The following is a 13,693-nucleotide window of genomic DNA, read 5'->3' as shown; positions in this document are numbered from 1 at the left end:
ACTTTCTCCAAAATACTTTTAGCAGTTCTCTTTTTGTTATAAACAAGGACCCCACACTGTCATGATCCACTTTTATTGTGTCCCTTGATCCCCGTTTTCGGTTCTCCATCCTTCCTTCCTGTTTGGTGGCACATGTCTGGCGCCTATCATCCTCGAATCACCTGTGTATGAGAACACCTGGACTCCAGCAACATGTGCCAGATCGACACCATTTGTATAACTGGTAATTCGCTCTGTTCGCTTGCTCTCTATCTGTTGGGCATTTATCCGACACCTTCACCTGAGTTTTGTATTTTGCCTTTCCTTTGTCTCTCTGCTTCATGTGACTTCCTGGTTTTCTCCTTGTTATTGTTTCTCCTTAGCTCGTGCGTTCTTTTTGACGACCTCCATAGTTTGTTTTGTGTTTTATTATTCTCTCTTTTTACAGACTCTGCTCGCATTCATTTCTCCCAGTTCGGTGACGCGTTTTGTTGGACTTATTCCGTTGTGGACTCATACCGGTACGGTTGGATTTGGGTTTTCTGTTCACTTCTCCCGGTTTAATGAAGTCTTTTGAGAGTATCCTGCAAAATTAAAGTATTGTATTTGACCCGCTGTCTGCCTCCTGTAATTCTGCCATTGCTGCATTTGGGTCCCGCTCTGGGTCTCGAACATAACACACACACACATTTAAATCTATGCTGCAAGTGAAGATGCTTGGATACCTAATGTTTTAAGGTCACCAGTGATAACCATCTCCGCATGTATCGTCATCGTGTTGGTAACAGCAGAACCTCTGGAGACATATAAATGAACGACTACAGGTCAAATGAAGGAAAAAGACACACTGAGACACAGATCAGGAGTTCAGGTGTGATGCATACAGTCATAGTGCTTTCACCCCTCAGGCCAAGTTTATGTTCAAGTATTCCCTGCCTTGAAACAATTTTTATTCAGTGGTGGCTGAATGGAGCTTTATGAAGCAGATTGCAGGGGAGCTCCGTCTATCAAACTAAGACATTAAAGACTCTGTTTAAAGGTGAGGCATTTCATACTTTATTTCTTGAAGTAGCCTTCATAATTAAATGCTAAAACAAAACAACAGAAAAATGTGTCAGTCAAACTTAACTGCACTAACTAGTGACAAGTCCAGCATCTAATTTAATATAGTGCTAAATATAATTTGAAAGCATAATCATATTTTTTTGGCTCATCGTGATGTAGCCAGGTTTTCTGTACCTGTGCATGAGCACTGAGGAAAGGACGGCGAATCAGTCTGGAGGCGTGGCCTCAGGGACATTCTGAAGAAACAGGGTTGGACTTTTGGTGAGTAAATAAAGCCTGTTCTCATTGTTTTCCAAGATCACCGACCAAACCTGTATACTGAAGGTATAAAGTAACAATGCCACCACTTGTACTTCACTCTCCATGTATATTTACATGATAAGAGCCTTCAGTTTTACTTAAGTGTGATTCATGTTTAACAGTTAAAATCAATGTCTAATATCCCTATTTGGAAGAGTGTTACATGTTTTTGCTTTGTCATGATCCATAGCTAGTGTGCGCAATTATATACAGGGGTTGGACAAAATAAAGGAAACACCTTAAAGCTAAAAAAACCCAACCCTTGTATGGTCCTAGTTCCATATTGGTCGTATGATTCTTATTTTGTTGAACATATTCATGACTTTTCACTCAATGTTTTAATAGCCAAAACTCAGATTGATTTCTGTTAAAACATGTCGATATTCATGTTATCCCTGTCAATCCTTATTGGACAGTGCTTCAACGGTGATAAAAGAGTTGCTCGGAGGAGAGACTGATTTTATAGTAATCTGAGATACATTGAATGCAGCTTTGTCGACGGCTGCTTTTCATGCGTCTTGGTTTTGCTGCATGACTGCATCGATAAGCGAAACAGAACGCACATATGCACACATCCGTCTGGCACATGGATATAAAACATTTGTCTGTGAATTATACTCTGTGTGATCTTCCACTGAAGCTGTTGCACTTAAAAAAAACGTTTTTTCAAGCTGTGATGAAAACAAAGACGCGTGAGGCATCTGAGGAATAAAGTGCAATGTGTGTTCATGTGGTGTGAAAATGAGTTACAATGACCTGGATGAAATGAAATAACTGTCAAATATCTTGGCACATAAACAGGGAGAGGACACCAGGGCAAAGTAAGAAAACAACTCCTGTTTTGCAAAAATAAAACGGCAAAGGTCTGAACCCACAATCAGAGCCCATACACTTGACAGCTGAAAGCACTTTAGCGCCGTTGGATGCTTGAGTTGTTAGCAACGATGCATAGACCATCAGCGGTGGACGTTTTCAACCCCACAGCAAGGAAATTGCTTTTCCAAAACCAAAAGTGCTCCGAGGAGACGGATGCTGCTCAGACAAGTGAATGTTTAATCATGACAGAAATCACCGCCTGAATAAGAGAAGGATGCAGGGAGCCCTGTGGAGGAGTAAACACCACCATTTCTGACGACATTTTTATATTGTTCACCGGGACGGATGGGAAGCAACCATGAAGGTCATGAATCAAATGAAATTAGCGCAAGGGATCAATGAAAGAATTACCACCTTCAAGTCCTCCTCCTGTTGCCTTCTCATGTTTGGTCTGGTTGTCACAAGGTTCCTGCCACTCACAGTAGTCTTTGCCCAGGCACTCGCTATCACCCATGTTGTGATTTTCTAATAATATTTTACTCTACACTTATGTTTACATATGTAATTCAACAGTATGTACTAGCAAGAACACAAGCTCCTTCTCAAGCCAGATGGTGACTCAGAACACCACCAACTATTCCTGTGTTCCTGTGTGTCGTTTCCTGTTCCTTCTCTCTCTTCAGCTTCACAGCAGCGCAGCTGGATCCCATTCCACTGATCAGACCCGAATTATTTCTACACCTGGGTTCCAGTCTGCGCTGCCAGATGGTTGCTTCTCGTCCTCACGGTAAACACCGTCCATTCTTGCTTCTCTTGTGCTCTTGTCGTTCCAAATTCTGTGCGTGCGTGCCGTCCTTTCTCAGCAGCCTCTTTAGTTACTCTCGTTCCTACATTTTCGTTTATTGCTTCTTGCTACTGCTGCGCGTGTGAGTGTTTTTGGTTAGACTCACCTTTTCTGTTTCTCCATGTTATACATGTTATACCTCGTGTGTGTGAGTAGATCCACCACCGACCGCTTTTTGTTACTTGGGCCTCGTGAGCAACCTCAAAGTGCGTCTTCTGTAGTCCCCCTTAGTCAGGCTTCTTATTAATCGCCTGTTTCCTGTTTCAGGTTTTTCGTGTTTCCTCACTTCGGGTTTTGGTGTTGACGTCCTTGGTTCATCGTTCCTGTCCGTCCTTTGCGTTTATATTATTCATTTAAATAAATTGTCAAACTACCCTCGCTCTCCCGAGTCTTCTGTAAACCTGCACCAATTCAGCTACTGGGTACAACATCCTTGACAAGCCATGACACCTTTCTTCTGTTTTTTTTAGTTATTTTGCAAACAAACTGATCGTATCAGACGAAGACATGACCTTGTGACGGAGGTAGAAATGATGACTGTCTGTTGTTGGTAGGAAGACTACGACTTATACTAGTGTTACTGTTAGAGATCAAACCTATTTATTCAATTATTCATGCGATATGTGAAAGCGTTCCCTTCAGAGACTTCAGTGAGGGTGTTTACGATGGAAGTGAGTGTATGCTTGTGGGTGGGCTTCTTATGGACGCTGGCTCTCTGAGCTTGTGGGTCAGTGGTTAAGGAAAAAATGTCACGGACCGTAACTACACACACAGTGAACCTATGGTCACACTCACAGCCACAGTGTCTTGCCAAACGATATATACAGACACGCACACTGTTAAACACTCTGGTCACGTGACCCACAGCATAATAAACCTTTTGTGTTTATGAGTTTTGCTTGTGAAGATTTGTGATGAAACACGGAGAATGACCCTAATTTCAACCATATGACACCGCTGGTGTTTGATCTCAGTGAGGCATCAGTGTGAGGCCAAGGAGAATAGAAGCACACTCATTTTTGCTTTTGAAGTTGAATGCTTTTATTGGGGAATGTTGACTTTTTTTTTTTTTTTTTTAAATATATATATTTTCCTCCTGTGTGTTTATTTCATCTCTAAGTTTTAATTGTAACATTTTCAGTCCTTGTGAGGAGGGTTTTGCTTTGAGCTTCATATATTCCTACCATTACCGACATCTTGGCAGGGGTTATGTTTTCAAAGCTATTGTTTGTTTGTGAGCAACATAACTCTAAAAGTTATGGACAGATTTTGATGAAAGTGTCTGGATATGTCAGAATTAGGATAAGGATTTTTGTGCTGATCCGGATCACTGTCTGAAGCAGGATTTTTCATTTTGAGGATTCTTTACGGGTGGTCTATGCCTGTGTTTGTGGTTGCCACCTTACATGCAGCAAAATAAGTAAAAAATAATAAACACTGACACGGAAAACCACCTACTTTACAGTGAAATAAAGGACGCCACTTGCTGAACAATTTTCTATAAGAGGATTTCCACTGTATAGATGTTCCAATTAGCAATAACTGAAATATAAACTAGAAAAGCACTCAGGGAGCGCAAACCTCCAAGCAAATCTTCCTTACCGGAGGCAAATAATCAACTTACACATGAACATTAAACTATTAAAATTAAAAGCGATCCCATGTGACCGTTGATGCCCAGGTTCAGACCACTGAGGGACACTGAGTCAAGGACACGCAGTTTATAAATGAAAAACTCATAGATCCAGATGATGATCCGGATCACTCCCAAAAGGCTTGAACAGACTAAAGACGTGTTTATGTCTCATTGTAATTTAATGAAAGAGTCTGTCACGTATGAACTGCCTCGCACAGCAGTTGGTGGGGCTCTGTTTGGGAAGTTTAATATCCTCACCATCTCTCCTACCTGGCTTTGTTTTGTTTGTGTGTTTTGTGGCTTCCTGTGGGTCAGGGGCCTTCCGCTTCATATTCTTCTGTTATGTCTTTCAAGGTGACAGTAATCATCCATTGAATGATGCTCACTTCCCTCCGACCCCTGCAGTTTGGAGGTGAAGTCCAGTCCGAAGAAAACATCGCCTTAGAAACTTCTCACGAAGGACTCAGGGTTTCCTCCAAGTTCAAGGAACACTGATCTCCTAATAAATACATGTACACTGGTTTCTCCTCTGGTGAGCTCAGAAAACATCAGTTTTTTAAAAACTTTAGTGTGGAGTGAGCCTTATTTGACATCCACATAACACTCCTATTGTTATTCCTTAGGCAGCCTCAACTCTCCTTCAGCGGCGGCTGCGTTTATTCAAACTCTCCACTTATTCCCCTATATTCTTTTGGTTAACCTCTTACATCACAGAGACAGTAATGATCCTCTGAGGTGCTGGGAGGAGGAGAGTCTGGTGTTTCTGGAGCATTTAGAACAATTGTCGGGGTATTTTTACTGTCTGCGTCTCTGTGGACTGACCACAAATGACTGCACAACCACATTCAACACGAGGGTAACGTGACATTTGCAGGAAGACAAATGACATACTATTATTTTCCTCTCATTTACTCGGAAAGTTTAGTTTTAGTTTTCTCTTACCCTGTTTGCTTCTCTGGCCTATTTACACACACATAGACACACTATTAAATCCATTCTGTGTCAGTGCAACTTTTAAAGTCATTCTGGACATAGACAAAAAAGGTTCCTGATTCAAATGGAATGCACTCAGGACTAAGTGATAATGTCACCGGAGCGTTTGTCAAAATAACTCTCAACGTATTTGTGAGCATCACGTTTCATTTGTGTCCCCAGTTCATTACCCAAGCTGTGTGTGTTCATGTGTGCGTGTCACCCCAGGCCATCCAGGCATGTGGTCACCATTTAGAGACATTAGAACTGTCAAAGACATCAAACTCAGCTAATTATTCAGTTGGCACATGATGCTGACAGGATGAGTGTGTGCATGTGTCATGTGTGCATGGTGAAGCGAGAGGTGAAGGATGAGGGGGAAGAATGGATTCTGGGAATAGAGGCATCTTTCTAAGCAAGAGTGAAGAGATATGTTTTTAGATGCACTAGCCACATGACAGGAAAATCCAGGACTCCTCTCGCATTATCTTGAGACAGACAGCAACGCCTCCTCACCTGCAGCTGAAGGATCCTCAATGTTCCTAAGCCAGAGTGGACGGCGACCGCTTTCATCTCATAATTTTTATTTTATGTTTGTACGTTTCCAATTGAGGACAACTGAACATCAGCCCGATGAGAAGACGCTGAGAGAAGCAGAGTTGACGGAGGGAAGACAGAGAAGTCGATGACCTACCTCATGTTTTCACGGATGACTGTGTTTGTATCCAAACATCCCAACATGCACTGCTCTGCTTCTGAAAATCAGCCTGCAGCACCCAATCAGGCGTGGCCTTTTACCACCTCGCCTTGGGCTCAGTGTGTTTGTGTGTGTGTTTGCATGTGTGTGAATTCGAGTGTGAGAGCACACACACACACACAGACTGAAGTGTTTGTGGATATATTCCTCCTCACTACACTGCCTCTCTGATTTATCTTCAAACAGACAGCTCACCAATCTCTTCTACCACACCTCCGTCTCCCACGTCCTACACCCTGCATACATCCCTCTGGTCCTTCTCTCCATCTCACTTATGCTCATCATCAATCCTCCATCCGTCTTCCCAAAACCTCTGAGCCTTCCGTCCAGGCCTCCAAATACTCCTGGAGTCTATCGCTCCATTTCTGTCTGTCAAGGCCTCCATCTGCATCCACTTCCCGCTGGGTAGACAATTTCCTGAATCCCATTGAAGTGTAAACATTTCAACATCACTCATGTGATGAGTATCTGAGGCCGAAGGGCTTGAGGGAGAACATTGGAAGCAGTGGTGAAGGTGAAAATGGATGGTGAAATAAGGCATAAATTATGATACTGGTCTGTCTGGTGTGTCAATTTCCACTTTCCATTTTAAAAAATAATCATAAAACACTTTTGTCATGAACCATTTGACAATATTTTCTGTCTTAAAAATGTATAATAGAAATAAAATATGACATAAGGCACTTTATTTGTAATTCCCTCTACTTAACATAAGCGTAGAAATAAATAAAATGATGTTCAAGGTTAACTCACGCGTTAAAGATTCTATTCGAATAGTAATGAACGATGAACAAAATTTCTTTTGTAGTTTAGCTCTGACTCAGGTAAAGGGCTGCATGTAGCCCGAGGGCCGCACTTTGCCCACCTCTATGCTGGGTGACGCAGTGTCTTTGTAATAGAGCACACATGCAAGCATTATGGGATGGTATGGAGAACTGTGGGATGGGCATAAAGCATGATTTTTATACACAATATGTACACGATTATGACTGTGGTCGCTAAATACAGTTGGGTGTATTATTGGATGAGGGGTTGGGCATGAGTGACCCGGATCTGGAGTCACTTCATTTCTCACGCTGATGGACAGACGTCACATCGCATCGCTCACGCTCTCCTCCAGCTTGTCCGCCTGCATTTATGTATATGACTGTGTTGATGCCGCGTGAGACTCTCATTAAGGCACGAGGAAGTCATGCGTCCCGCCCCGGAGCTGATTGGCGGGTTCACGGAGTGACCTTCAACGTCATGAAGACCCGGAGGGAAGAATGTTGATCTCTCAGAAGCATGGATTTGTGATGTGCTGTTAAACACTGCTTTATGTGGCCAGGCTTCCCTCGATTAACCTGCCAGCTGCTCCACCACTAAGAGGAGCTCATTAGAAACACAAACAGCTTGGGAAGTGTCGGGAGTAGTGAGAAAACAGCTGATGTTTACCTCCGACGCCTGTCGCCGAGCTACTTTCCGGACAGTTTCTGCTTATTAAATGCAATTTCTCTTTTGCGCTGTGATTCTGACATCCATAATTTTCAGGGGAAGGTAATAAATTCTGGATTAATGCCAGGCGAACATCTGTATGGTTGCATCAATTACGTCGAACACAGAATGAAACAGTTGTGTTGAGGAAAGATGGCAGGTTTTAGAAACACTTTCAGCAAAACTTTTATATCGTAACAGCTGCGTAAATAATCTGTTGAAATAGGACGTGGCAAACATGGCTGCCGATAGAGCATTGATTCTGCATTTTAGTTGGAATCAAATGAATGTGATTCACTGCTATATTTGCTGAAACATGACCCATGTCTGCGCAGGTGTTCATCGCAGGTGAGGCTGCCAACCTGCCCTTTCCCTGGTCCACAAATGGAGCCACCACCAAATTATATCCATCCATCTTGCACAGTTAATCTGAGGTCATGTCACAGGGGCAGCAGACGGAGTAAAGTGGCCCACATTTCCTTCTCCCTCAAAACATCTGTTCATCTTGGGCAGTCCTTCTCAAATAATGGGTAGAGCAATGCCAGGAGGGGGCTAAAGTACAATTGCACATCCAGTTTTTTTTAAATTACAGCCAAATTGATGCACTACAAACCTTTTCTGAGACAAAAACAATGTTCATAAAGTTATTCTTTATTGGAAGTTAATCTATATTACTGTCTTTTTTCTTTTCTGTAATGTTAACAAGGATACAATGTTATGCAGGGGTGTAGTTATAATAATTTTATAGACAAATGATACTTTTACAGAGGCGGCAGTGAGTTGGGGGGTGTAAAACGTTGACTTCTTCCTGGGGGGAGCGCAACAAAAATGATTGAGAAGCAGTGATCTAGGGGAATACCAATGCCTTTCCAGGCAAACAGAGAAACATGAAGGTGCCTAGGTCTGCCCCTGGTGCTCCTCCCGATGAAAATGATGGCCATGGCCAAGCCACCTCAACTGGCTTCTCTTGAGGTGGAGGTGCAGCAGTACTGCTCTGAGTCACCCATGATCACCGGAGCAACAGTGTTTATGTCCTCAAGCTGGTTGTTCTTAAGAGTGCGAAAGTCTCACCGCATCAGTTCAACTTTAAATGGTTGAAACATCACAAAAACAGCACTTAAATGTTTGTCCTTACAGCTTGTTGATCAAGCAGAGAATGTGAACTACACACCGCTTCCCAAAATTGTGACTGTTGAACAAGACAGGAAAGATGATCAAGGGGTTCAGAAATGATTACTTTAAAATATGAAACGCTTATTCCCACTAAACATTTTACAATACTGTTTAAAAAAAAGTTTTCCGACTTTATGTCGGTCAAATCCAATTTTGATATATCTGAGCACTTAACTTCAGGAGACTATAATAGTTGTTATTTCTTGTACACATTACTGAACATCAAAATAAACACCTGCATCAGCAGGGTTTAGCAGTTGGCTTTTGCTGCCCTCTGCTGGCGAATAACACGTAACGTTGCCATGCATAGCCTGTGAATAATATCAAAATTATGGAAGCAAACCTGTCCCATCGAACTTTGACATTTATTTAACGTTGAATTTGCATTATTGAATTAATATTCCCAAGAAATTCGGTGTTTTAAAAATCAATGTAAAAAAATATGTTAAAAATTCAGTGTAAAAAATTCAGTGTAAAAAATTCGATGTTAAAAATTCAGTGTAAAAAAAATTGATGTGAAAAATTCAGTGTAAAAAAATCGATGTTAAAATTTCAGTGTAAAAAAAAAATTGACATTTCGGGTTTGCTTCCATACAAAATGCTTAATATGCTGACAGACGTGTGGGTGAAAAGAATTGCAATTAAAGTGAATGAACGAATTTGAGAAAAAATTATGTTAATTTTGGATTGTGATTAAATCAATTATATCGTCCATATTAATGTCTGGTTTGATATCAAACTCAAAAGCGTTTCACGTAGTACTTTTGCCTATGGGAAAACGTTAACAGGAAGTAAAGGAGGTCACCGGCCTTTATTTTGGAAACACGAGGCGCCGAATTTCTGGAAAGGTTTCTGACTTGATGCACCAGTCCGGCTGGCGCCGCTAACTAGCTTTAGCTTCGACAGATTTGCGTCTGACTTTATTCCAGAATTACACAACTCTGTCGTTTGAAAACTCCGGTGTCACCTGACGAACTCATCACGTCTGAGTCGCTATTTGTTCGGTGAGCTACAGCGCACATTTATACACGAAATAAACAGTTTTAAATGCTTTGTTTGTTAGTTCGTGACTTCTTCTAAACCAAACTGTTCAAGTTGAAACTGCGTTGAATGAAAACTGCTGCGGTTGACGCGGCGTTGTAGGTGTTTTTCCATGCAATTCAAGTTTTTTTCTCGCATCCTTAATGCGAGTTTAGTGCATGGTGGCCAAGTTTGGATGATGTGGATATAGTGGAGGTGTAACCTGTCAACAGTTGGTGTTTGTGCTTCTTCAACTCCGATAATTTTCCTTCATCTTTCCTTTCAGGTTGTGGCTCAATTCGCATCTGCACCTCCACTGTAATCTCCTCCCAATGGTGTGAAGGAACCAAAGGTCGCACCGCAACAATGTCGATGCCCAACACGCCCTCCAGCAGCGACGCCTGCCTCAGCATCGTCCACAGTCTCATGTGCCACAGACAAGGAGGCGAGAGCGAGACGTTTGCCAAGCGAGCCATTGAGAGTCTGGTGAAGAAGCTGAAGGAGAAGAAGGACGAGCTGGACTCTCTCATCACAGCCATCACCACAAACGGAGCCCATCCAAGCAAGTGTGTGACCATTCAGAGGACGCTGGACGGCAGGCTCCAGGTATATCAACCGGCTTCACCTGTTATTGCCAGTTTTTCACGTGTGGAATTCCAGGTGGCTGGACGGAAGGGATTCCCCCACGTGATTTACGCCAGGCTCTGGCGGTGGCCCGACCTGCACAAGAACGAGCTGAAACACGTCAAGTACTGCCAGTATGCTTTCGACCTGAAGTGCGACAACGTGTGTGTCAACCCCTATCACTACGAGCGGGTGGTGTCTCCAGGCATTGGTGAGGACGCTGCTTTTCACTCCTCCTCTTCTCATCTTTATTGCCAAATGGCCTGGTTTACAAAGTGCTGCCTGTTGCTGATTGAATCCGGAAATGTCCGCTATGTTTCTGGTGCCTCGAGTTAATCGCTTTTGATAAATGATTTCAAATAAGCAGCACATATGCTGTAAGTGTTAGTCACTGTCTGGCGCCTGTAATTGACCTGCTGTTTTGTTTCACAGCGGAGAAAACAGAGCTGCCTAATTTCAAAGAAGCTTCTGGAGTCTGAATTGTTTTACACTGTTTTGATTTTTCAAGTCGTGAGTCACTGCTGGGCCGGCAGTCTGCATCACAGTGTATTAACGAGTGGTACCAGCAAATCTAAGATGTCAAAATCGCGTTTTCACAGACTTGTCGAGCCTGACCCTCGGCGGCTCTGGACCCAGTTCGGGAATGATAGTCAAGGATGAGTATGACTATGATGGCCCGCCAAGCCTGTCTTCCATAGACGGGAGTCACTCCCTCCAAACCATCCAGCATCCGCCATCCTCCGGCCGTCCGGCTCCGTCTGACTCCTTCACTGCCCAGAACCTCCTCCCACCCTCCGAAGCCTCCACCTCTGCAGTCTCCTCATCCTTCCCCGTCATCACTTCTGTGACTGGAAGTACGTTCAAGTGCGATCCACTGGTCAATCTTTCAATAACTCTACACGCTCTCTGCTCAGGTGCGCCCTCTTCCTGGTCTGGGAACGGCTTCACTGCGCCCCCCATTCCCCACCTCTCCAATGGTCATCTGCTGCACCACACTCCCATGCCACACTACTGTGAGGAAATAATGAAGAGAAAAAGTTCCTCCAAGAGACACTCAAATCTTGTGTCTTTCAGGGCCGCCACACAATGAACTCGCATTCCAGCCTCCCATATCGAATCATCCAGGTGAGGAACTCTCTCATGCAGCTCTCCGTCGACACCATGGCTGCTTCTAAAATGGGGAGCTGTGATGGTTAAGAAAGAAGGTGTGGCTCAGTCTTGAAATAAAAAAAACGTCTGACTTGTCAGCTCCGGACTACTGGTGCTCCATCGCCTACTTCGAGATGGACGTTCAAGTCGGGGAGACGTTCAAGGTTCCCTCCACGTGCCACGTTGTGACCGTGGACGGGTACGTTGACCCCTCAGGTGGAGACCGCTTCTGTCTGGGTCAGCTCAGCAACGTCCATCGCACCGAAGCCATCGAGAGAGCAAGGTGGCTTGTTTACTCACCACCAGCGTCCCTGTTCTTAAACATGTTTCCATCACCTGATTCATTTTCAGGCTTCACATTGGTAAAGGGGTCCAGCTGGAGTGCAAGGGAGAAGGAGACGTGTGGGTCAGATGTCTCAGCGACCACGCAGTGTTTGTCCAGAGCTACTACCTGGATAGAGAGGCGGGCCGTGCTCCGGGTGATGCCGTCCACAAAATCTACCCCAGTGCCTACATTAAGGTGCAGACGCCTCTGAGCTGTTCGTCCTCACCTCTCAACATAGCTCCAACATCAACTCTTCTTTCAGGTCTTCGACCTTCGCCAGTGCAACAGACAGATGCAGCAGCAGGCAGCTACAGCTCAGGCAGCTGCAGCAGCTCAGGCTGCTGCCGTGGCTGGGAATATACCGGGACCCAGCTCAGTGGGCGGGATCGCCCCTGCTATCAGTAAGACTGCCGCCCTTTCACATGTGAATTAGCACAGGAAATAAAGCCAGGCAATTCTAGACTTTTTTTTATATTACTGTAAAGGCTTGACAAAGGAGTGCGCCAGAATGTTAGCTGCACCCACTACATTTAAGAAGGAAAATAGATCTTGTTCATGCATAAGCTGCACCGGTCACACAGCACAGTGGGTGCAGTGGTGCTGTCTGTGTCGTAGAAAGGTCAGTGGTGCTTAAAAATGCATGAGGATCACTTCTAAACTAGTCTTGAAAACGGGGTCCAGCATCAAGATCGACTCATGAAATAAACTCGGCAATGTTCTGAGCTTGAATCATGAACTTCTCACATTAACATTAAGTTGATCAAAAGATGGAGAAGTTTGGAGGCCTTCAGCACGTCCTCATGAGAGGCTGTCATCTGTCTCGACAGGTCTGTCAGCAGCTGCTGGTATCGGCGTGGACGACCTGCGCAGGCTGTGCATCCTGAGGATGAGTTTCGTCAAAGGCTGGGGGCCCGACTACCCTCGCCAGAGCATCAAGGAGACTCCCTGTTGGATTGAGATTCATCTCCACAGAGCACTTCAGCTGCTGGATGAGGTTCTGCACACCATGCCCATTGCAGACCCACAGCCTCTGGACTGATGCCCCCGACACTGGTGCTCTTATCCAAGGCAGCTGCAGTACCTCTAGCCCTCCCTGTTCAGGTCAGCAAGTGACAAAACCTTCCAGAACTTGCAGCAATTCTCCAGCAGTTACTGAGCTTTGGAAGGTTTTTAATTACACCACATTTTTTTAATTTCTTTTGGAACTGTATTTATGGAACCAAAGTCAGTTTTTAAGCTCATTTTTAAACATCTCGATGTCTCAACACTAAAACGCCAACAACCGAAATGGCTGTAACGCACATGGAGACTGAATTTCTAGCACTTTAATGAGCTTGTTTTAATCAAATGCCAGTCAATAAACGTTGCTCTGCACAAAGGGGTTGGATGGAATTGGTGGACCAGGGTGGGCCCTTGTCATCCGCTGATGGATACCTTGTGTTTTCACCCTCGAGTCCTGCTGCCCACATGACATGCTGTAGCTTGTTTCTGACTGTACTTTTCAATCAATTCCTTCGTATTTATGACACAATAATAAATAAAAGCTCAAAGGATTGTTTG

The 13,693-nt window shown here is 43.9% G+C and overlaps 1 protein-coding gene across 3 annotated transcripts; it reads left to right on the top strand.

Moving 5' to 3' along the window:
- The first annotated feature begins 9,893 nt into the window (after positions 1-9,893).
- LOC128762089 (mothers against decapentaplegic homolog 4-like) lies at positions 9,894-13,671 on the top strand. 3 transcript variants are annotated; one of them, XM_053869939.1, is made up of 10 exons: positions 9,894-10,019; positions 10,322-10,641; positions 10,696-10,870; positions 11,259-11,513; positions 11,574-11,672; positions 11,734-11,784; positions 11,908-12,007; positions 12,160-12,328; positions 12,396-12,534; positions 12,961-13,671. In XM_053869939.1, the coding sequence occupies exons 2-10, from the start codon at positions 10,402-10,404 to the stop codon at positions 13,170-13,172; spliced, it is 1,440 nt and encodes a 479-aa protein (XP_053725914.1). In that variant the 5' UTR covers positions 9,894-10,019; positions 10,322-10,401; the 3' UTR covers positions 13,173-13,671. The 3 variants fall into 3 exon arrangements, with proteins under 3 accessions (XP_053725914.1, XP_053725913.1, XP_053725912.1); XM_053869938.1 differs by having other exon boundaries at positions 11,908-12,091; XM_053869937.1 differs by having other exon boundaries at positions 11,259-11,672; positions 11,908-12,091.
- The last annotated feature ends 22 nt before the right edge of the window (positions 13,672-13,693 follow it).

This window comes from Synchiropus splendidus, chromosome 7 (genome assembly GCF_027744825.2).
Source record: "Synchiropus splendidus isolate RoL2022-P1 chromosome 7, RoL_Sspl_1.0, whole genome shotgun sequence".
NCBI classification, from domain to species: domain Eukaryota; kingdom Metazoa; phylum Chordata; class Actinopteri; order Syngnathiformes; family Callionymidae; genus Synchiropus; species Synchiropus splendidus.
This window is presented reverse-complemented; position numbering and strand designations above follow the sequence as displayed.

What these genes read in the sequence shown, in the direction of transcription:
- LOC128762089 (XM_053869937.1), top strand. Translation starts at nt 10,402, where the DNA reads ATGTCGATGCCCAACACGCCCTCCAGCAGCGACGCCTGCCTCAGCATC. An exon ending in GGTGGTGTCTCCAGGCATTG is followed by an intron (nt 10,871 to 11,258) that starts GTGAGGACGCTG and finishes GCGTTTTCACAG; the next exon opens with ACTTGTCGAGCCTGACCCTC. An exon ending in CGGGATCGCCCCTGCTATCA is followed by an intron (nt 12,535 to 12,960) that starts GTAAGACTGCCG and finishes CTGTCTCGACAG; the next exon opens with GTCTGTCAGCAGCTGCTGGT.